The 24,216-nt window shown below is 42.3% G+C and overlaps 1 protein-coding gene across 16 annotated transcripts in view; it reads left to right on the forward strand.

Moving 5' to 3' along the window:
* The window catches only part of CADPS (calcium dependent secretion activator), a 465,254-nt gene that overhangs the window by 305,332 nt on the left and 135,706 nt on the right, over nucleotides 1–24,216 (forward strand). For all 16 annotated transcript variants that reach the window (XM_066614155.1, XM_066614148.1, XM_066614149.1 and 13 more), the window contains exons 15-16: nucleotides 20,690–20,791; nucleotides 22,838–22,901. In XM_066614155.1, coding sequence (XP_066470252.1) covers nucleotides 20,690–20,791; nucleotides 22,838–22,901 — 166 coding nt within the window. The remainder of the gene's footprint in view (nucleotides 1–20,689; nucleotides 20,792–22,837; nucleotides 22,902–24,216) is intronic.

The raw sequence follows: 24,216 nt of genomic DNA on the forward strand, positions 1-24,216 counted from the left end.
TAGGACTGCAGTCCCTGACACTATAAACTATGTTTCGGGGAAACTGGAAGCACATTTCTGACCCTGTCAGGAGCCTCAGAGAGGCTTCCGTGGGGTCCTACGGCCTTACGCCCAGGGCATTTACCCCATAGAATATAATGGGAGGTCCACAACTAGGGCAAACAACCGAAAGTGACACGCAACCTCCTTTGTCCCCCATTTTTGCCAGTAGGTCATCTGTTGGGCAGTCTTAGATGGTGATCAGGGTTGTCTGAAGTGGGAAGTAGCCCAGGCCAGCATCTGAGGGGAGGATCTCAGAAGCCCAGGGTCAGAGGGGAAGTATCTCATGTATACTGAGATGCTATCTCTTCTTCCCAGCCTGATCCTATCCCGAAGAGCCTCCTTGGACTTATACCAGCTAAAGAGGCCAGGCAACCTACAGAGATCTAAGTGAAAAAAAGATTCTTACTTACCTCTCCTGGGCTGTCTGGTTCACACACACTACTCCCGTGGTTCTCTGTCAGCAATGCTGCTGGTCTGGGCTGGTGAGGATAGGATTGGGCCCTAAGAGTGTGCTTATATGTGCACATCTGTATATGTAATGATAGCCATTGTGCAACTGTTTCATATTATTTTGCCTTCTGTGAGCCTCCATCATAAAATGATGTTGAGTTCAACAGAGAGAGAGAGAGAGAGAGAGGTATGCATGCTGCCCTTCTTCCAGGTTGCTCAGGGCTGCCTGAATGGCTCTATCTCCTTTTTTTACCTTAACAACCCTATGAGATAGGGTTGGCTAAGGAGTAGTGATAGCTCACGCAGTTCATTTTAGAGTTGAATAGGAGTTGGATTTTGGGTTTTCCCACTCCAAATGTGACCGTACACCATTACACCACTCTTGCTTTCTGGTTAGTATCTGGATGGGAGGCTCATGTCACCTTGTGTTTCATGATGAAAGAAAGAAGGAATATCAAAGTAGTCAATAAAATAATAAAGAGGATGGTATGTACATCATTGAAGAAAAATGCTACTCTATCCATGTTGCTACACAATTTGTTTTCAGTAAAATTCATATGCCTAAGGATAGCCGACTGGAAATACTGGAAAGAATTGTTCAATTTAAGCCAATATGACTGTTCTGATGTATGTGGTCTGCAGATTTATTTCAGTTGGTATTTTTGGAGAAAAAAATAATCACATGTTCTGTGTATTTTTTTTAAACTGGTTTTGGCTTCGAGAATTACCTTCCCTCTCCACCCCCTCAATTTTTATTTTTAAAGCAGACTTTAAATGTTTAACGTGAGCAGATGTGTTTAATATGGTTCTTGTTAGAACTGCAAGTTAATTCTTTTGGTTTTAAGAAGGCAGTAAAAAAAAAAAAAACTCATCACATCACCAACAACTGGTAGTTTAGCTTTCTGTGAAATGAGGTTGGCTGTCAGTCAGAATATGCCACTCTAGTAACGAAGGTCAAAGAGAGAATTCTGTGTAGCTATCAATCTCCTATGTAAGCGATAGACAGTGATGGAGCTGAGTGGGTTGTCTGTTTGTATTGTGTTTGTGTAAGGTCAGGCAGTGAGACAACGGTAGCTTGCAGTCAGTGAGAAAGTGCAGAGAGAATGTGATTCAGATGGTGCAGGACAGCCTGAAGGTCAGGACTGACAGGATGACAGGCCGTCAGAGGAAAGAAACTAACTAGATGCTGTCCAGGGTCCTGGTTCATGAATAGAGTCTTGTTATCTGATCAGTGTCGGCGCAGGACAGGAACAAAATGGCTGCTGTTAGACATACTCTTCTGGTTCAGCTGTGTCCCTTCTGCCAGATGTGAAATATCCACAAAGTGAAAAGAGAATTTGGAACTTCATATTTTCAGACTTTGCAGTGGAGATTTTGTGAACGGATTGCCTTGATGCTTAATGATGAGAAACTATAATATACTCTCCAGTATATAGCGCAAGTTGCCTTCTTTCAGTATTGAAAATAAAATGCAAAAGGTGGTTTCGAGTTTGTAATATTCAGTTTATTTTCTTTCCTGAGGCTTCATAATTCATTAGGCATGATATAGTCAGCATACCGATATAGTCAGTATACGTATTTCATTACGTATTTCACTATTCTTGTTGTTTAATAAATTCCGCAAGACCTTTTATCACATGTATCTAATTAAGGTTGCAATCCTAACCAACTTTCCAGCGCTGATATAGCTGTGCCAATGTGGCATGCACTGCATCCTGCATTGCGGAGGCAGTCAAGGAGGCCTCCTCAAGGTAAGGGCATGTTTGTTATCTTATCTTGGGGCTGCATTGCAGCTAGGTCAGTGCTGGAAAGTTGGTTAGGATTGTGCCCTAAAAAACATACCAACAATATATAAAGAATATGATCAAACTCATGGAAAATGTTTTTAAAAATCCAGTCTCTACCCACCAGAATAAGCAAAACAAAAAAATATATCATGCGCTTAGAACATTAGAAAGGTATTAGAAATACATTAGAAAAGGTATTGAGAACAAAACGGCTAATATTATAATGCCATTGTACAAATCAATGGTAAGGTCACACCTGGAGTATTGTGTCCAGCTCTGGTCGCCACATGTCAAAAAGGACATAGTGGAAATGGAAAAGGTGCAAAAGAGGGCAACTAAGATGATTGCTGGGCTGGGGCACCTTCCTTATGAGGAAAGGCTATGGCGTTTGGGCCTCTTCAGCCTAGAAAAGAGGCGCCTGAGGGGGTCATGATTGAGACATACAAAATTATGCATGGGAAGGGTAAAGTGGATAGAGAGATGCTCTTTATACGCTCACATAACACCAGAACCAGGGGACATCCACTAAAATTGAATGTTGGGAGAGTTAGAACAGACAAAAGAAAATATTTCTTTACTCAGCGTGTGGTTGGTCTGTGGAACTCCTTGCCACAGGATGTGGTGATGGCATCTGGCCTGGATGCCTTTAAAAGGGGATTGGACAAGTTTCTGGAGGAAAAATCCATTACGGGTTACAAGCCATGATGTGTATGTGCAACCTCCTGATTTTAGAAATGTGCTATGTCAGATGTAGGGGAGGGCACCAGGATGCAGGTCTCTTGTTATCAGGTGTGCTCCCTGGAGCATTTGGTGGGCCGCTGTGAGATACAGGAAGCTGGACTAGATGGGCCTATGGCCTGATCCAGTGGGGCTGTTCTTATGTTCTTATGCTTTTCAAAAGGCTAATGAATTGTGACTCTGATTGATCAGATCAAGTACTAATATATTCTATATACTTTGAGAAATGTTGGCTTAGTGCATACAAACTGTGGGTTGGGACATATTTGGTGGGTCTTGACCCTGTTTCTGGTGAGTCCTGCAGAACCTCCAATGAAAACACAGGTGACAGAAAGATCAGATAACTTATTCCTTCAAGCCCTGAGGCTATTCAAGAATCTGATAGCTGATAACTGGCCTGCAAAGAGCTGAGCTCCTGCAGCTTGAAAGCTTATGTAAATATAGGGAGATAAATTTCGGGCAGCCCAATTCTGAGCTGCCCGCAGCGCCCGGGCTCGGTGCCCTCGCCAGCCTCCCCCCTCCCCGGAACGCCTCCCCCACGCCCCCGGCCATGCCCCCGCCTCCTGTTCTGCATCCTGGCAGTCCAGGAGACCACCGAGCCACAGAACCCAGGTGACCGCTGTGCTCTAGCCCAGCTCCAGCTAGCGCTGGGCTCGCTCCAGCAGGAGCCCGGCGGTGAGCCCCGCAAACATGCCTTACGGCACATTTGTGACTGTGGCTTGCAGCGCAGAGCCGTGCCGTGAACCACAGCACTGGGCTCTGAGTGTATTTTTTCTGGTGTGTTTTTTTTTTCTTCTTCAAGTCAGTCAATGGCAGGTAGCGGGGGCAGGTGAAGGCTGAGTCACATAACTAAGGGCCCAATCCTATCCAGTTTCCCAGTGCTGGTGCAGCTGTGCCAGTGGGGTGTGCACTGCATCCTGTGGTGGGGAGGCAGTCACAGAAGCTTCTTCAAGGTATGGGAATAGTTGTTCCCTTATCCCCGGGCTACATTGTGGCTGCACCAGTGCTGGAAAGTTGGATAGGATTGGGCCCTTCAGACTATTCATTAGGGCTGCCTCATTATGAGAAATGTATTGAGGTTTTTCCAAGTAAATAAATATTACTTGAATGTAAATAAATAAAAATTATTGTTTCTTTCTAAATCACTTTCTTTTAAGTCTCGTAAAGCTAGGTGGGTCCTGATTGAGTGTCACTTTAAAAAGTGGGTTCCAGTGCTGACAAGTTTGAGAACCACTGGAAGCAATTCACTGACATATTAATAGATATATACTGTGATCTGGAAGTCTTTTTTATGTGGTTGCGTTGCCTTTGTCTGGACATTCCAAAAGAGAAGAAGGATTTGGACAGGGGCCGGCGTGAGGATTCATCTATATCACTGGTTCTCAACCCATGGTCCCACAGGTGGTCCGCGAGACCCTGAGAAGTGGTCCATGAAGTCTCAGGGGAAAAATCACTTTGGATCACTCCCAGCATCTCGCTGATTGAGCAGTCCCCCATAGACCACCAGAGAGGGTGGAGCAAACTGGCAGCAAACCATAAATCGAATAATAATCTCTAATAAATCTTTTCTAATTTCAGGCAGCCCATGTTGTCTGCGAGTTCTGTACCTGTGGATTTCTCTTGTCACCTCCAGAGGCTCTTCTGAAGACTGCAGAGGACGTGCACATCTGCCTGCAGCCTCTGCGGTCTTCAAAATGAAGCCCAGAATAACTTAAAGGCAGCTTCTGCTTTTTGGCAAAAACCAGAAGTTGCCTTTAAATGGGTTGCATGCAGTCTCTGTGGGCTTCAGAAGAGCCTCCAGACCATCAGAAGCTCAGCTCCAGTCGTGTTCAGGAGGTGGAGAAAACTGCAGGTTTCAAATACCTGCAGTTTTCTTTATCCTTGGGGGTTCCAAGGATGGAACTTCCGTGGATAATGAGGACCACCTGTGTTGGAAATTTAAATGTATTTTTTGTGTGGGGGGGTGGGTGGGTTGCATACAGCCCACGACAATTCCAATTTTTGCTTCACTGGTCCACGGTCTCTTAAAGATTGGGAACCGCTGACCTACATTAATACAATAAAGCAGTGGTTCCCAAAGTGTGAGCTGTGGCTCCCCAGGGAACCATGGAAACCAGCCAGAGTATCCATGGAATCCTCCTAAAAAGCACACTGACCAATACAGTGTGCATGATTGTAGTCCTAATGGCTAATAGCCCAGTAGTTCAAGGGAGCCACTAGTTGAAAAAGTTTGGGAACCACTGCAATAAAGGAAGTACAGGTATTCAGCCATCCATTGCATCTTTCCCCACACACTCCCACTTATACTTCCCTGCCCATAGGAGCTTCCTGCCCCTTTTCCTTATAGGCAGCTCTTCTGAAAGCAGTGACCTCTACATGTGTGACAGCTATGTGTATATGTGAGAGCTATGTTGTATGTGAGAGGTTAACTGGATTGGATGAAGTGGGTGGGATTGGTGCTCTCTGAGCTTTCAGGGTTGGTCTCGCCCAATTTTCAGTTTTTCAGTAGCCATGGCTGCAAGTTAGGCAGAGTTGTGATGGTTGTGATAGGCAGAGGTCTGAGTGTTCTTAATGAATGAGACAGAATTGGGATTCTGTTAGTGTACTGCATACCCTGTTGCCCAAGAGTTTCCCATGAGCTGACTGAGGTAATTGTGGACAAGGCTTTGGAATCTCCTACACTGTTAGTGCTAATGGACTTTAATTTTCATTCCAAGTTTTCTGGTGAAACAGGCTCAGGATTCAAGAGCCTCCAGTCTCAATCATTGCATCCAATGACTGAGCTCCAGTGAGGAGATCCAGAAGGATCTCTCCATACTGGCAGAATGGGCAGCAAAATGGCAGATGCGCTTCAATGTCAGTAAGTGTAAAGCCATGCACATTGGGGCAAAAAATCAAAACTTCACATATAGGCTGATGGGTTCTGAGCTGTCTGTGACAGATCAGGAGAGAGATCTTGGGGTGGTGGTGGACAGGTCGATGAAAGTGTCGACCCAATGTGCGGCGGCAGTAAAGAAGGCCAGTTCTATGCTTGGGATCATTAGGAAGGGTATTGAGAACAAAACGGCTAGTATTATAATGCCGTTGTACAAATCTATGGGAAGGCCACACCTGGAGTATTGTGTCCAGTTCTGGTCGCCGCATCTCAAAAAAGACATAGTGGAAATGGAAAAGGTGCAAAAGAGAGCGACTAAGATGATTACGGGGCTGGGGCACCTTCCTTTTGAGGAAAGGCTACGGCATTTGGGCCTCTTCAGCCTAGAAAAGAGACGCCTGAGGGGGGACATGATTGAGACATACAAAATTATGCAGGGGATGGACAGAGTGGATAGGGAGATGCTCTTCACACTCTCACATAACACCAGAACCAGGGGACATCCACTAAAATTGAGTGTTGGGAGAGTTAGAACAGACAAAAGAAAATATTTCTTTACTCAGCGTGTGGTCGGTCTGTGGAACTCCTTGCCACAGGATGTGGTGATGGCATCTAGCCTAGACGCCTTTAAAAGAGGATTGGACAAGTTTCTGAAGGAAAAATCCATTACAGGGTACAAGCCATGATGTGTATGCGCAACCTCCTGATTTTAGAAATGGGTTATGTCAGAATGCCAGATGCAGGGGAGGGCACCAGGATGAGGTCTCTTGTTATCTGGTGTGCTCCCTGGGGCATTTGGTGGGCCGCTGTGAGATACAGGAAGCCGGACTCGATGGGCCTATGGCCTGATCCAGTGGGGCTGTTCTTATGTTCTTATGTTCATCCTATCAATTAATATCTAACCCTACGTATCATGCTGGACACACATAGGAACTGATATTTACTGATGAGCAAGTTCATGAAAATCTGGTTGTGGAGGAGTTTAACCACTCCCTTGTCAAAGACAGACCATTACCTGGTAGAGTTTAGACATTTGGAGGCTGCTTTCTTCAGTATGGATGGGAAACCTAATCAGCAGGTCTGCCTCTGAAGGTTTATGGATCCAGATGGATTCCTGACAGCTCCAGGAAATTTTCCAGTCTCTAGGGATACTGTTGTCTTCATGGATCTCTGGCATGAGGAAATTCCATATTGATGCAATTGTACCTGAGAGTCCTTTAGGTGCTAGCTGTAAAATCAAGTCAGCCCCCTGGTTTACTGAGGAGCTATTGATAATCAAATGGCTGGGCAGGCATTTGGAGTGATGGTGGAGGAGATTCATTTTAAGGATACTCTGTGGCAACAATAGCAGCATTCTTCTCTGCCACCTCTACATCCACAGAAATTCATCTAGTGGAACTATTTCAGGTGATGTGTGACTTTTTACACCTAGGCTGGCAGAAAGGTGAGCTACTAAACTACATTAGTAGTTTGCAGTGACCAATTTGTGAGACATTTTGTGGATAAAATTGCTTGAATCTGCCACAGCCTGCATTGTGTTGCATTGTGTTGCAACTCTTTATCCTATTGATGTACCATCCATTTAACATCTATTTTGCATGTTATTTAACATCCATTTAACATGAAACCATTACTGGAGATCTACATGGAACTTGAGGTTAGGTATTGCCAATATGCAAATGATACCAGCTCCATATATCTGTTCTCTTGATAATAGGGAAGTTGATGAGCTCTTGAATCATTATTTGATTCAGCAACTAGGGCAAAATGTGGAATTGAGAACAGCTTCCTCCCTGGAGACCTTTCAGCAGGGTCTCAAGACCTTGTTATTTATGAAGGCTTTTGACTGATACTGGGGACTTGTGCTTTTAAATTACTTATTTTTAATTATGGTGATCCTGGGGTTTAAATTGTTTTTAATGTTTTTAATTGTTTTTAATATATATTGTTTCATTTTATGTTGATATTGTTAGCCACCTTGAGTCGCCTTTGAGGTGGGAAAAGGTGGGATATAAATAAATAAATGAAGGTGAATTAGGGCAAACAAGTAGAAAATTATATCCCGACAAGACAAGTCAGGAGATCTGTAGCCCTGGCTATGAATTTTCGGCCCTCTCTGGAAGGGGTTGCATTTTTCTTAAAGGGCCAGGTTCCAAGTTTGGGAATTCTCTTGGTCCCAACCCTACACCTGGATGCCCAGGTGACTGCCATGACGTGTGGCACATTGCCAGCTTAGGTGTGCCAACCACATTCTTTCCTTCATCACTCAGACCTGGCTATGTTTGATCATGATCTGGTTACATCTTTGGATTACAGTTACATGGTCTACATAGAGCTACCCTTGAAAAGCATTCAATAACTTCCAGCAACTGCAAAAATGCAATGCTGACTGGCACAAGGCATGATGAACTTTGCTTTGTCAATTGTTCATTGCTTCATTGCTCACACAAAGTACACAGACTGTAGTACTGCAAGACAAAGTACATTTTGATGGATAGTTTTGCCCATATGAGCCATGAGACATCATATCTGGGACTGTAGTTCAGTGATAGAGCACAGGCTTTGATTACAGATGGCTCAATCCCCAGCATTTCCAGGTAGGGCAGGGGGGAAAATTTCCTTTTTGAAACCTTGGTTAGCTGCTATCACTCAGAGTCAACAATACTGAGCTAGATGGACCTGTGGTCTGATTCAGCATAAGACAGCTTCCTATGTTCCTTTTGTGGCTAGGCAGGAATGGTTACCCTATAACTTTTCTCCAGGATGATTTGCTCATTCATTGCCATGGTTTTGGCATGCCATGGCAAAAATGAAATGGAGAGAAGCTGATGGGTGAGATGAGGCAAGGACCCTCTCACATAACACCAGAACCAGGGGACATCCTAGAGTTGAATGTTGGGAGAATTAGGGCACACAGAAGAAAATACCTTTTTACCCAGCGTGTAATTAGTCTGTGGAACTCTTTGCCACAGGAAGTAGTGATGGCATCTTCCCTAGATGCATTTAAGAGGGGATTGGTCAAATTTCTGGAGGAAAAGATCATTACGGGTTACGTCATAGTAGGTATGTGCAAGCTCTTGGTTTTAGAGGCAGGCTGCCTCTGATTGCCAGATGCAGGGGAGGGCACCAGGACGCAGGTTAAGAACATAAGAACATAAGAACAGCCCCACTGGATCAGGCCATAGGCCCATCTAGTCCAGCTTCCTGTATCTCACAGCGGCCCACCAAATGCCCCAGGGAGCTAATTCCACAGACCAACCACAGACTAATTCCACCTAATTCCACAGACCAACCACACGCTGAGTAAAGAAATATTTTCTCTTGTCTGTTCTAACTCTCCCAATACTCAATTTTAGTGGATGTCCCCTGGTTCTGGTGTTATGTGAGAGTGTAAAGAGCGTCTTCCTATCCACTCTGTCCACCCCGGCATAATTTTGTATGTCTCAATCATGTCCCCCCTCAGGCGTCTCTTTTCTAGGCTGAAGAGGCCCAAACGCCATAGCCTTTCCTCGTAAGGAAGGTGCCGCAGCCCCGTAATCATCTTGGTCGCTCTCTTTTGCACCTTTTGCAACAGGTGGTGTCTGTTGTCTTTTGTGTTCCCTGAAGCATTTGGTGGGCCACTGTGAGATACAGGAAGCTGGACTAGATGGGCCTTTGGCCTGATCCAGTGGGGCTCTTCTTATGTTCTTATGACCCACGTGTTGAGATCAGATCTTGTTCACCTGGGTCAGAGATGTCTGTGGTGTGATGAAGGGCTAGGCCTAATGCCAAGCAGCCTTCTAAATTAGTTTTTAGCCTCATAATAGTCACAGATACTGCAAGTCCTCTCCAATAGTCTAAGGGGCAGTAATGTAGTTTGACCCAAGGTAACTTTAAAATTCAACAATTCAAATCAAGTATCTAGCATTGGTCAATCATAGTCAAATTTATGTCCACTGAGGTATTTTTTTTCCCTCCAAGATGGGAGTGGTTAGCACTAAAGGTGCAAAAGACAAGGTGTATTCATTTCAAAGCTACATTGGGACAGGCTGGTGTCGAAGGATTTAACCCAAAAGAGCTGTAATTGTGTATTTATAATTGCATACAAACGCATGCTATTGTCTGTGTATTACTGTTTGGTGAAAATGATTTTGATATATTTGCTTTAGCAGCATAACTAGCCCCCAAGGCACTCAAGTACAATTAGAAAAGGGCATAGTGGGGGATGTGGGGCTTCCAAACAAAACAGTGGCCTTAGGACCCCTGGTCCTAATTATAATTTATAATTAACCCCGTGATTTGCACAAAATAGTCTAACAAAAGGGTTGATTTTGCTGCTCACGTAAGGATATTTTTAAGCTTCACAACTTCCCTATAAAATATTTTACTTTCGTTTTCAAATTGATCAAAGCAGGATGCAAGGCATAGGCAGGAAAATTAAAGCTTGCAATGTGTTTATATTATTTTAGAAGTCCACAATATAAGTTGCTACTTTAGACTTTTAGTATCAGTGGTAAATGCATGCTTTCCTGGTACTCTCACTACTTCTCATTTCACTCTCACCCCTCCACTCACACCCCCCAAATCTACGCTATGCCCTTCTAATTTCTCTGGCAGGATCAAAATAGTATCAAAGGAAAAAAATCTGCTACCATTCAGGTTGGAGATGTTTCCGATTCTGTAGGTTGACCTAAATTCATATAGAGATGCATGCACTGTACGCGTCTGTAATTCTTTGTTTGACTGCAGGTTTCCAACCACCGTACGTCCAACATTTCTTTCATTTCTCTTCTACCTCATGTTTTATATTCTGACCCCAGCCCTAGCGTGACATATGCACATTACATTTATTCATTTTTATGTGTTTTATCATTGAACGAAAATAGGGAAAAATACAAATTGTACAGCATTCATTTGCAGCAAAATGTACGCATGCATATATTTAGAAGATAGTGACAGTGATTACATTCCCAAGTATATAAAATTAGGTACAGGGCTTTTAATTAATGTTTATATAATCATAGTTCTGTCTGCAGCTTTGTGATTAATTAATAACTCATTGTGCTTCAGCTTCTGGGGAGATGAGCAACTAAAATTAACATAACTAGTAGATTCTAAAGTTGTGCAGCTGGGTGATAATATTTGAAATTTGACAAAAAAAACACATTGGAAGTATTATTATTTGTGACATGGCTAAAGATGGGGGATTGTGAGGAGAGTAAAGATGACAGAACTGGTGCTAACCACTGTGACAAGAACTTGAAAAGCAGTCGACGTGACATCTTTCCTATCATGCTGCCGAAAATGTCAACTTTGTGAAGGACAGTGAGAAAACGGTTTGCCGAATATTTGAAAGGTAGATCCAAGAGATGCTCGTCATGTCAGATGTAATATAGTCCACAGCTGTTTGAGAAAGAAAGTCCTTGCAGATGTGACGGCTCTTAGTTGGCAGGCCCTTCCAGACATCCAAGCTGCTCCAAAAATGGCTGCAGTTGACCTGTAGATTGTCTCAAGTTTGTTGTTGCATGATACATAGAAGCCATTTATTTTCTTTTCCTTAATCTGCTCTCGAGTTTTTGTTGTTGTTTTTAAAACCGTGAACTTTTTGTTAGTATTATAAAATAATAATTGTATTACCCTGCTCTATCGATAACACTGACTTCAGGAAAAGGACCTAAAACATAAAATCAGAGTACTTATTATACTCGTGTCACAAATGCAATTTTTGAAGGATGCTCTATTTCCTCAGAGCCATATGGTCATGCATACAATGAACTCTGCGTCAATAAAATCTGCTTTCTGCGTAGTAATGTAGAACAGACATCTTGCAAATACTTTTCATAGATAGCAGTGGTTCGACTGCTGCTGTTGCTATGCAATCATTATGATGGACAAAATGAGTTCCCGTCAATGCTTTTCTTTAAGACTGTTCACTTTTCACAATTCTAAGTGTTACAAATGTTAAGTCTTAGTTAAAAAAAAAAAATAGAGCTAAGGTTGAAATCCTATACACACTTTCTTGGTAGTAAGCCCCATTGAATGCAGTGGGATTTAATTCTGAGTAGAAAAACATAGGATTGGGCCATGAGGACCCAATCGTAATGAGCTGGTGCAGCTTCTGCTGCAACCTGTGAGGGATTTTTGGCTGCTGGAGACCTCTCTGGGGTAAAGGGAAATTTATCCACTTGCATCCTGCCTGCCTCTCTCAAACTACTATGGGTCAACTTGGACCTGCTCCAGCTCCTGCATGTTGACCCAGGAATGCAAATCAGTCCTGGGAAAGGGCTCAGGATTTAGTGTGCACCCCCAAACCCACTGATCCGCTCTCCTCCCAACCCCCACCACTGCCCCATTTTGCCTGCCCCCTTCCCTGTTCTGCCTTATCCCCACCCTCCCCCTGCTACCCTTTTGTGCAGCCTGACCAGCATAGAGAAGGCCATTCCGGCCTCCCCACCAGCGATTTGCATCCAGCAGTTGCGCCCAGCAATTTGCGTCAGGCTGCTTTGCAGCTGCTGCAAAGTGAGGGCAGGCTGTGGAAACAATGAGGGAGAGGGAGGAACAGGCGAATGTCTGGGTGGGGAGAGGCAGGCAGGATGCAAAATGGGGGGGAGAGATGGTGGATCCCAGCATGCACCAGGATTCTATCCCCTTTCCCGCTACCCTTTCCCTTAATCTCCTTAGTTTTGGACAGTAAAATGGCTGGTGCAGATCCAAGGAGACCATTAGGTAGTGGAGGCTTACTCCAAGGTAAGGGAATATAATTCCACGTACTATGAGGAAACCTCCGCCACTGCCGTCCCACCATAGGATTCAGTGCATGACCCATTGTCACAGCTGCCTTGGTGGGGGGGAGGTTAGTTAGGCCTGGGTATTAAGTCAACAACTGAAATGTTTCAATTTAGATGAGGTTTTGTGGGTTCTATATTACAAAATGCAAAGTGTGACCAATATGTAATGCAGAATTCTGGACTAGTGTCTATACAAACCCTTTATCCAGTACCATAAAAGCAATTTAAAAATTGCTTAATGTCACATAGACTAATTTTTGAATGGGACAATCCTGGAGGAAGTAATTTCAGAATCAGAATTAGCTTAATACTGTATATATGGGCATTTTCTACAATGCGGTGAACTCAAAGTATTCGGGTTTAACCTGAATTGAAGCCCAATTCTATCACCCACCATGACATGGGGGGGGGACCAGAAGGCAAACTGAAGTACTGTAAAACACTTCTTTACTTTCCTCTGCATTAGGCCTTCTGGCCACCTATGGGTCTCCTCAAACCCATGCCATCTATGGAGCTGGCATCAGCCCAAGGAGAGCCGGGGGCATTTCAGAGCAGGGTTACAGGGGTAGGGATTGTGTGCACAACTACTGCTGAATCAACCCCCTTCCCTCCCCAGAATCACCCCCCCAGTTATTCCCCAAAATAGCCCAATCTTCCCTCTCCCCACCCACAGTACACCCCCCACCCCACCCCCACCAAATTGCCTGCACCAGCAGAGTGTCCAGCCAAGTCTGGTGCACACACAGAGCCAGTGACTGTTTCCCCTAGCGGCTCAGTCACATGTTTTTGTCATTCCTGGTCCTTTTGTGTCATCAGCAGATCACAAGATCCACTTGTGATCCACAAGATCCATAAGATTGAGTTGTGAGTCACTTTCATCAACTGGTCAGTTGATATCGGAGGCACAAAAAGGCAACAGCTGTTTACGGGCAAATGTAAGAATCTTGTGGTCTGCTTCCTTAAATGTTATTTTGTTGTGAATATTCTAGGAAATGGATCAATAATTAAAAGGATGGATTAGATGCTAGGACAAGAGAGATCTGACAAAACCAATAAAAGAGGAGCGATACTTATAGGATGGGCTGGTTATAGTGGAATGAATAGACATAGTGGTGAACGTGAACTAGGATGGATGGATGGATATTGCTCATGTATGAGTGACAAGGCAGTGTCGAAGAATGGGAATTTTCATAAAATCATAGAGTTGGAAGTAACCCACAAGGACATCTAGTCCAACCCCCTGCCTGTAACAGGAAATCCTAGAGCATCTCCTGCAGGGACCTGTTGAACCTCTGCTTGAAAATATCCAGGGAGGGAAAATCTGCCTCCTCTCTCAGCAGTGGCATAGTTAAGGGATCTGGCACCTAGGGACAAAAACAGTCTAACACTCTCCCCCTGGAAGTTTATACCCCTTGGGGGCCAGATGTCCAGAACACACTCCAGGGGATATTCAGGAGGAGGTCTGAGGTGTGGAAAGGCTTTCCTGAGCTTCAGAAGGCCTGCCCGAGGCTTTTAAAAAGCACTTCTGGTTTTAACAAAAATCAAAAGTGCCTTTCTAAGATCTCCAGCAGGCCTTCTGAGGCTTCTGAAAGGCACCCCCTGACATCCCCCAAGGTGTAGTACTCAGGGGGTTGACTCCCCCCCAGCTACACCACTGTCCCTCAGAAATTTGATCAACTGACCTTACCATCAAGAATGTCTTCAACTGGAATCTCCTCTAAGAACATAAGAACAGCCCCACTGGATCAGGCCATAGGCCCATCTAGTCCTGCTTCCTGTATCTCACAGCGGCCCACCAAATGCCCCAGGGAGCACACCTGATAACAAGAGACCTCATCCTGGTGCCCTCCCTTGCATCTGGTATTCTGACATAACCCATTTCTAAAATCAGGAGGTTGCGCATACACATCATGGCTTGTAACCCATAATGGATTTTTCCTCCAGAAACTTGTCCAATCCCCTTTTAAAGGCGTCCAGGCTAGACGCCGTCACCACATCCTGTGGCAAGGAGTTCCACAGACCGATCACACGCTGAATAAAGAAATATTTTCTTTTGTCTGTTCTAACTCTCCCAACACTCAATTTTAGTGGATGTCCCCTGGTTCTGGTGTTATGTGAGAGTGTAAAGAGCATCTCCCTATCCACTCTGTCCATCCCCTGCATAATTTTGTGTGCATTTGCAGTTTGTGTGTATTCAATCTAATTCTACGCTCAGGGGCAGTTGAAAACAAATTTCTTCCTTTCACATGGCAGCCCTTCAGGTATTTGAGGAGCACTAACTCAGCTTTCTCTTTTCCTGAACAACTGATAGCCTTCCATTTGTGTATTCCAATCATGAGAATCATCCCTCCAGATTTTGGTTATTCCTATTAAGTCAAATTTGCCTTCCCTTGCTAGAAATTCAAGCTCATCCTGTTTATTTTCTGTTCTACATGCATTCTTATACAATGGGCACTTGATACACATGGGGGTTTCATTTCAGATTCCCCTGTGGATCACAAATTCCATGGATGCTGAAGACCAGCACTCAGTGCCACAATGACTTACCTGGGGGCCGCACTGGGCCTTCCAGAAGTCGCACTGTGCCCACGGGTCTCTCCACCTCCTCATTTGGCCTCTAGGAAGCAACTGGAAGCCACCCAGTTTGCACCTGCAATTTCTGGTCACATCCAGAAGTGTTCTGAAGTGCAAGGAGGCCCATGGAGTGGGCCACCGCACCTCGGAAAGCATCTTGTACACAACTGGAAGTTGCAGACACAAACCAGAAGTGGCTTCCAGTCATGTCCTAGTGGCCCTCTAAGTGGCCCTCTAAGGGGATACCAGCTTGTCCTACAGGAAGCTGGTATCTCACAGCAGCCCGCCTGATGCCTGAGGAAGCACACCAGACAACAAGATACTTGCATCTCACTGCCACACCCCTGCATCTGGTATTCTGTTTACCCTCGCGCGCACCCCCCCCCACATGAAGATGCTGAACTGGGGCTTGGGTTTAATTTGGACTACTTCCAATGTCACTAGGAAGCATTTGGAGAGGCCTAGCCTAACTAAAGAAGGGAATGGTGATGGTGATAGGCCTAGATGCCTTCAAAAGGGGATTGGATAGATTTCTGGAGCAAAACTTCATCACAGGTTGCAAGCCATGATGAGTATGTAAAGTCTGAGATTAGTTCGTATCTTATCATGAGGGCCAGGTAGGAATTTTTCCTGTCATCCAAATTGGCTGTGGATGGCAGTTTTTTTCTCCTACCCCAGACTGGCGAGGAAGGGATAGTGTGTTCATTAGAGTTCATGTTTTAAAAATTGGTCACGTGTGTTTAATGTTGGGTTAATATTAAATTTTTAAATATTTTTAAATATAATTTAATATTCCTTGGCATACATCTTGCTTCCTAGGTTCCTTGGGAAGCAAGAAGTCCCAGTCTTCTTTAGCAATCTGTCCAGATAGGGCAGAGACAAATTTCTGCCTGAAACTATAGAGAGCTACTGCCAGTTAGTATTGGTGGGCCAATGCTCTGACTCAGTATACAGGAGCTTCCTATGATCCATGTCAGGCACAGCATAGGTGGATCCTGTGCACCCATCGCATGTTGCCATGCTGGGCACCTGGGCCTCTTGCCATGCTGGGCACCTGCTGATTGCCAATGCAGTACCATGCGTGTGTCCTCATGGAGCAGCACCACTATTACCAAATACGAGTACTTCGAAGCCGCCTTGGGCATCCCATGTTATGGGAGGAGAGGGGGGGATAGAAATGTTTTAAATAAAAAAAAAATTGAACATTTTCCTCTTACATGAGGCCAAGCCTGGGCAGAAGCACCAGTCTCTCCTCCAGGAGTTTAAAACTCTGTGGTTTGTGCAGAGTGCAGCAACAGAAGACACAGTTCAGTGGTCTGGTCCTAAAAGCATTTGGAAGGAAGTTCCACTGCAAAGTGTTCAGAATTAGAGTCAGTTATTGCTATCTGTGACCAATGGCTACCATTTCTTTTTTGGAATAAGCAGTTCTTTGTTAATAAGCATGTAGAATTCACCATAACTTCAAACTGATATATTGACCTAGTTTCTAATAATAATACTGGTATTTCTATACCGCCTTTCTGGTCATCGGATTACTCCTCTGACTTTATTCAAGGCAGTTCACATAGGCAGGCTGTTTCTAAATCCCCAAGAGGATTTTTACAGTAACAGAAGGGTTCTGTCTTTCAAGAACTGCACAACATTTCAGATGGGTCTTTCACGGTCTGGTGCCAATTCTGGCCCCCAGTTGCCTCCCACGCTGGCTGACAAGCAGCTCCTTCATCTCTCACTTGAAGTGCAGCCAAGACATTAGTTGCTAAGGCATAGTTTGTTTTCTGTTGCATTTAAACTCATGTCGAGATATTTTCAGCAAAACACTTCCTAGACTATTGCCACAATTCACCAACTTACAGGCCAATCCTAAGTAAGAGCAGGTTGCAGTTCTGCTGTCATACGTGACCATTTAGTGGCAATTTGGGGTCGGCAGTAGTGCCAAAGGCATGCTGTTGCTGCCGGCTACCTCCAGCAGCAAAGGTAAGTCAGCAGCAGGGGCAGGGGGAATGGTTGAGGATGGGCAGAATGGGGGAGGGGAGGAATGGGGAGGGGAGGAATGGGGAGTTTCTGAGTGGGGAGGGGGCAGGAGGAAGGCAGATTGGGAGGGGAGTGGATCTTGGTGGCACTGGAATGCACCAGATCCTAATCCCCTTCCCTCTCCCTTATTCTTCTTGGACTTTTACTAGCAAAAAAGCAGGTACAGGAGACCGATTGGAACAGTGGAGGCTTGTCCCAGGATAAGGGAACAAAAGTTCCTTTACTCCAAGGAGATGTCCACAACTGTCCCCCCTCCTCAGGATAAAGCACACACTCCATTGGCGCATCTGCATCAGTGTGAAGGAATTTAGTTTGGATTGGTTTGATAGTAGTTAGTTTGGATTTAGTTTGGATTAGTTTGATAATAGTTTGAGAACATGTGATGGACAATCACAATGCTGGTTTATCACATCCCATCTTATGGTCTCCCTTATTGGGTAATTGCCTAACATGTTAAGGGGCAATGATTTGTAATTAGTGATCTTGCAATAACTAGCGATAGCAGGTTTACAGTGATTGCAGTTATCACATAAACAAAATGGACTGTGTACTTGCTGGCCTGAAAGAGTCTTTCGGCCCTTTTGAGTGCTATTGTAAATAAATCCTTCCTATATCTCAGGCTATGTCCCCTAATTATTCTTGAAAATTACTGTTGATAAATGGGACTTCTCCAAAATAAACAATTTGTGGATATAAGGTATAAATCTAAGCAGTGAACATCTGTTTTTGGTCTCTTTTTGGCATCATTTCAATTGCTTCCTCAACTGTGTAAAAATGAAGTCACATGAACAATAGTGTTTTGTTTTTTCATTTTGTAATTCAAATATTCTGTGGATTTCTGTGGTTAACTACTTGAAATTAAACAATTTTTTTACTTTTATAAAGCCTTATGTATTTAATAAAAATGATACCAAAACACTATATTTATGTGTTTTCTTCTGATACATGTGATATATTATCCACTATTCTAGATCTGGGCATATAATTTTCTGTGTGTACTCACCTGTATTTGATGAATAATCAACAATAGACATGCATATTGAATTGAAATGATCATTATACCATTAAATACTCCAAATATATGGGCTACAATCCTAAGCACGTTGAGTTGCATGCAAGGCTCTCTGATCGTCATGCACTATAAATGTGCAGGATTTATTCTCAGGTATCGCAATTTGAGCAATTTACTATGTAAATGTGATTGTATTCCTTTTAACGCTTGGATTTAAAAAGAATTTAAAAATCTGGAGTATAATGTCTTTGTTTCAAATTAGTGAGTTTTAACCATATTTTATATTAAGTGCTAATATTTGTTATATGTTGGGGTTTCTGTATCCTTAGGTCAATGAAATATTGACTGTACAGATTGTAATTTTTTAAAAATCTTAGGAGCATTTTGATTCTTTAAAAGGAAAATAAAGCTTACCAATTAACCCCTGACAGGAGGTTCATTAGAAGCTTTGTAATCCTTTGCCAAGTCTTTTGTATAGTCAAGCTAGTCTAGTACGAAGGATTTACAAAGCTTAATCCAAACACTGGAGGAGGCCTTTAAGTAAGAACGTTTGTGTAATTTTAAGACTTCTTACGTTACTCTTAAAAATACTTTCAATTCTAAACTGCATTCTTGTCAGTAATAGAAGAGTGCTACTAATTGTCTGGCTTGTTGGCTCATTTTCTAGGATGGATTAGAGCAGTTTGTTACCTTCTTTATGGATTATTCAATGACACAACAATTATGAGGAGAAATTGAGGAAATAAGAAGCCTGTGTTCGCCCTCTCTCATATCTGAGTAATGTAAACCAGCCGCTAGTCAGTGTAAACCAGTACATGAACATGAATATAAAAGCACTTAGGTCTTGCTTGTACTTTTGCACTACAAATAGAGAACAGAAGAACTGTTTTGCTTTATTACGGGTGGGAAGGAATTAGGACATCTTATTCTAAATACAATACTGTATACTGTACAATAATTGTTCATCAGAAACCTTCCTTGATTAAATGTTTTTTTTTAACAATTGGCAACTATGCTGTTCTAGTTTTTCAGTCCTGCCTGAGAAATACAATGTTCTGTGATTTATCATAAATCTTTTTCAACCCTGTGTACAACATTCACTCATATGGTTTTACATAATAACTTGTTAATATATTAAATAGAACAGGATAGGGAAACTGGGTGTACAGGGGTTTTGTTCATCCTTCAGAACTACAGTATCTTTTTTTGCTTTGATATTATCAATTCAAACGGTATACCAGTTACGTCAAGTCTCCTGATTTAAGCCAATTTGTGGTTAACTGGTTTTTTGTACCAAATTTCACAGTACTTTAAATATTTGTTCAGGTAAGATGCTTAATTAATTCTATATTACTATGTCATTTTGTCAAAAGAACTATATTCTTCCTGAAACAATCAAGAAATATGCTGATTTCTTTCCTTCACTAATAATCAGAGATTATACCCATAAGGTGAAAATAGCCATTTTTAGAAATCTCACTGCTCTTCACATCTGTGATTTCTCCCACTGCATCATTCCTTATTCATGGTCTATCAACTGATAATATATACTGTATAACATTTGTAATCCAGAGTCACTGAGGACATCTAAAATGATTTGGGAAATTAGGTATATACCTGTACTGTATAGGGAAAACAGTATGTCCTTCATTAGTTTATTTAACACTTGAGTTAAAATAAGCCATGTTGAAATAGGCCAATGAAAGGCATACTTTTCTCTGTGGGCCTCAAATTTCCCAGACCATTTTAAATGTGCCCAGTGATTTTTGATCACAAATATTTTATAGTAAATGCACAGTTACCTTAGCTCAGTGGCTTCAATGTATACTTTAGAGGTTGTGATTCAAGGGCAGAATATCATCTAAGCAAGGTTTCCCAATGCAGTGAATGCATGTCCGTAGCTGCAATCCTATTCATTCTTACCTGGGAGTAAACCCCATTGACTATAAAGGGACTTACGTCTGAGTAGATATGCATAGGATTGGACTCTTTGTCTTGGAAACTGCCTCACCCACAAAAAGGATACCTACTGCTGAGTTGGCCCTTGTTCACAAAGAGCTCCATATTGTGTAGGATTTTATTTTGGTTGCAAGCATTCATGAATAATTATTAGAAAGGTGGAGTTGAAATGCTAGAAAAAAGAATAACGACGTACAATTGAATGTACTTATTTATGGAAAATATTTGTCCCACCATTCCATATGCTGAGCTGCCACTCACAACAGAAATTGGAACAATATATAATCAGAATTTTGAGTATCTAGATTTCAGACTCAATTATACATTTGTATGTTTTGTAAATGAAGTGACAAAGTTTCAATGGTATTTTTTTAACAAAAGAAAAATGGACTCCACAATTCAGATTATTCTTGTTGAAGTACATATGAGTTATTCATAGCCTTTCTTTCTTCAGGCCTGATGGAATAGGAACTGTAACAGTAGAAGAGAAAGAACGCTTTGAAGAAATTAAAGAGAGGCTACGGTTATTATTGGAAAATCAGATCACGCATTTTAGGTAACGACGGATATTTGTTTTTTTCAAATGCAGGCCCCGCTTGCTGTATTTCTTGTGCTGCAATAGCGTTTACTTGCATAAACAATAAGAACATTTTAAGCAAATTCAGGACAGTGTTTTAGCTTATTGATGACAGTGGTTATCACAGTAGCTATTTAAAAAAAGAAATATTAATTGAGCTATCTGTTCATTATTGCCTTTCAGGTTTTATTGCCAAAGCTTCAGAATTGTCCAAATTATGGATGAAATTTCTCAGATTTTCTTTTTCTGCTTTTACTTCCTCAATATTTATTAATTAAAAGTGATCAGAAGATGAGGAAATTGAATGGACAGTTTTGATTTTCATAAAGTTAGGAATTGAAACTATTTCCACTTTTTAAGCAGCTTTCCTAGACACACACAGGAATAATACCTCTCACTCTTAACTAAGAACATAAGAAAAGCCTTGCTGGATCAGGCCAAAGTTCCATCTAGTCCAGCTTTCTGTATCTCACAGTGGCTCTCCAGGTGCCTCAGGGAACCAACAGGACAAGATACCTGTACCCTTTTGCAACTCCCTTGCATCTGGTATTCAGAGGTAGCATACTTTTAAAACCAGAAGGTTGCACATACCATAATGTAACTTGTGATGGACTTTTCCTCCATAAATCTGTCCAGTCCCCTTTCAAAGTAATCTAGGTCAGGTGCCATCACCATGTCCTGTGACCAACTATGTAGTTGGCTCTATAACAGACTTACCTTTTAGAAGAGTGTTTCTCAAGGTTTATCCACCACCGTACCACTTTATATGGTCTGCCTATTAGAAGTACCATCGGAAGTAACTGGCGATATAATCACCAGGTACTTCTGGGTTGGGAGGTCAGATGCAATGTGACAAACATCAGTGAGAGGTATGTTCGTAAGTTTTCATGGCCAACAACAATCCAACAATTCAATAAATCCAGGTGGGAAGACCATAGTTGTGTTAAAAGATTAAAATCCATGTGGTTAAAAAAGTCCAACATTTTATTCTGTAACTTTTTCAGAACTTCATCAGGGAAATGAGCTTGGATACACTTGTCCTATCCAGGTTCATTTCCCTGAGGAAGTTCTGAAAAAGTTGCAGAACAAAACATTGAACTTTTTTAACCTCATGGATTTTAATCTTTTAGCACAGCCATGGTCTTCCCACCTGGATATGTTGAATTGTTGGATCAGTGAGAGCCTTAGGGTGGATGGGCTTTTGAGGGCATGGAAAAGCATGCCTTGGAGCTCTACCCACTAAGCTGAGCCTCCTACCACTGTATGTTGTGTTGCATTCCTGGTCTTGCAACTGGGAGGTAGGTGTTCAGGTGTCCAGTGAGTACTATCAGACATCACCTCAAGTAACACTGGTGGTACCTGTACCACTGGTTGAGAAACACTGTTTTAGAAGGATAACCATTATACACCCCATTTTAACATTTGTGGAGAGATGCAGATCCCAGTCTCCAACTTTATGCTTGTGTGGGGGGAGAGAGAGAAAGATGTCATCCATGGAAAATCAAAGGCCACCCACTTCATTCATGATTCCTTCCACTACATTGCTACTCTTCTAATTCTTCCAGCAACTGCAACTCCAACTTGAAATCCCCAGATGTCTCCAGTACCCTGCTGGTCTGATATCATGGGTAGCTATTCCAACACTGAAATAATCATAACCATGTCAATGAAATTGTACACTCCCATCTCCATAATCTTCTGGAATGCAATTCACATTATTATCTAATGCAAATTCAGTATGTACTACCTTGTGAAATATAAATTGTAGAGTAATAAATAAGAACATCAGCTCTATGAAAAGATGTGTGGATCTGGCTTTTCCATCTACTTCTTCAAGATGTCAGTCTTATGACTTACATATCCTCCAGGCTCATTGTACAATATTTGGAAATTCCAAACTTCTTAAGGAGCACTGGCTTAAAGGCAAAAGCCCATGGGAAAGTATCCTTTTTATCATGCCTGTGTAAAACTTGTTAGCATATGTCAACATATGGAAAATTTTTAACAACTATGTACTTATTCTAGGTATTGTTTTCCATTTGGCCGACCAGAAGGCGCATTAAAAGCCACACTGTCACTCCTGGAAAGGGTAAGCTTACGAGTGCTGAAAGGCTGGTGAAGAATTCCTGATATTATATTTGACTATTTTCATTTTATAGAATTTATATTGACTTTGATTACACAGGCCTGCACACATTTTGCTGTCGAAAATGTTAGACCTATTCTTAGGTATATTTGTGGTGCTGAATCCAAAAATGGCATCAGTTTTGCCCGACTGGCTTTAGTTTTGGGGGTATGGCAAAACCATCTTATATGCTGAGTCAAGCACCTTCTTTGTGAGGAAGCCATAGTGTCAGCTTTCTCACAAGGAAGCTGCTTGAATCATCATTTAAGGTGGCTATGCCGTACCCCCCAAAATAGAGCCAGACCGACTCTGCCTCCTGGAGGGGAGGGACTTCCATATGTCAGAAATGCCACCCTTCCTCTACTAAAGAATGTCTCTTCTCCTGTTTCATTTGTATGTGATAATACACGGCATGAGCCATATTCAGCAATATACTTGCTTTCTACATGTTACATACTGTGCAGTTCTTGGATAGATTTGGCTGGATGGCCTTTTGATGAACTATAGTTCTATGCGACAACATATTTAATCACTGATGCTTCATGTACACAAATGGAATAATATTTTTATTATGCTAATGTCACAGGGCAGCATGGAATTCTAATTATCAGTTTCTATGCTATGAGACCACACTGTTATTGTACAAAAATTCTGAATACTGAAAAAGAAGGTCTATAAATTTTAGCATGGAATCATATGAAATCGGTGTATAGAAATTACATTTCAATGTTGAATATTTTAAAGTTTTCTTTATATATATACCTAAACATCACAGTATATTAAACTGTGCTCCTAATCATGTGATCTTTTAGAAACAAACCTTTTATTTCAAGCTATGATGGAACTACTGTTGTGCAATAAACATCTGTAGACAAGAATCTTCTTCTTGTGGTACGTTGCCATATTGCACTAACATAGGGCACAATCCTAACCCCTTATGTCAGTGCTTTCCATCACTGAAATAAGGGCGATGCAGCTCTGAGGTAAGGGAACAAACATTTTCTTACTTTGAGGAGGCCTCCGTGAGTGACATCCAACTGCAGGATGCAGCACACGTCCCATTGGCACTGCTATGCCAGTGCTGGAAAGCACTGACATAAGGGGTTAGGATTGCGCCCAAAGCTACCTTTCTGAAATTTGTCCACATGGTCTAAAACATGTCTTCATAAAGTCAAGTCATTCTTGTCTATAATAAATGTGAATTATGGGTAATAATTCAGGACTCTTTACAAGATGTGTGTATTCTACATGCATCTAACCATTCTAAAAGGTTACCAAG

Source organism: Tiliqua scincoides, chromosome 2 (assembly GCF_035046505.1).
Source record: "Tiliqua scincoides isolate rTilSci1 chromosome 2, rTilSci1.hap2, whole genome shotgun sequence".
Taxonomy (NCBI): Eukaryota; Metazoa; Chordata; class Lepidosauria; order Squamata; family Scincidae; genus Tiliqua; species Tiliqua scincoides.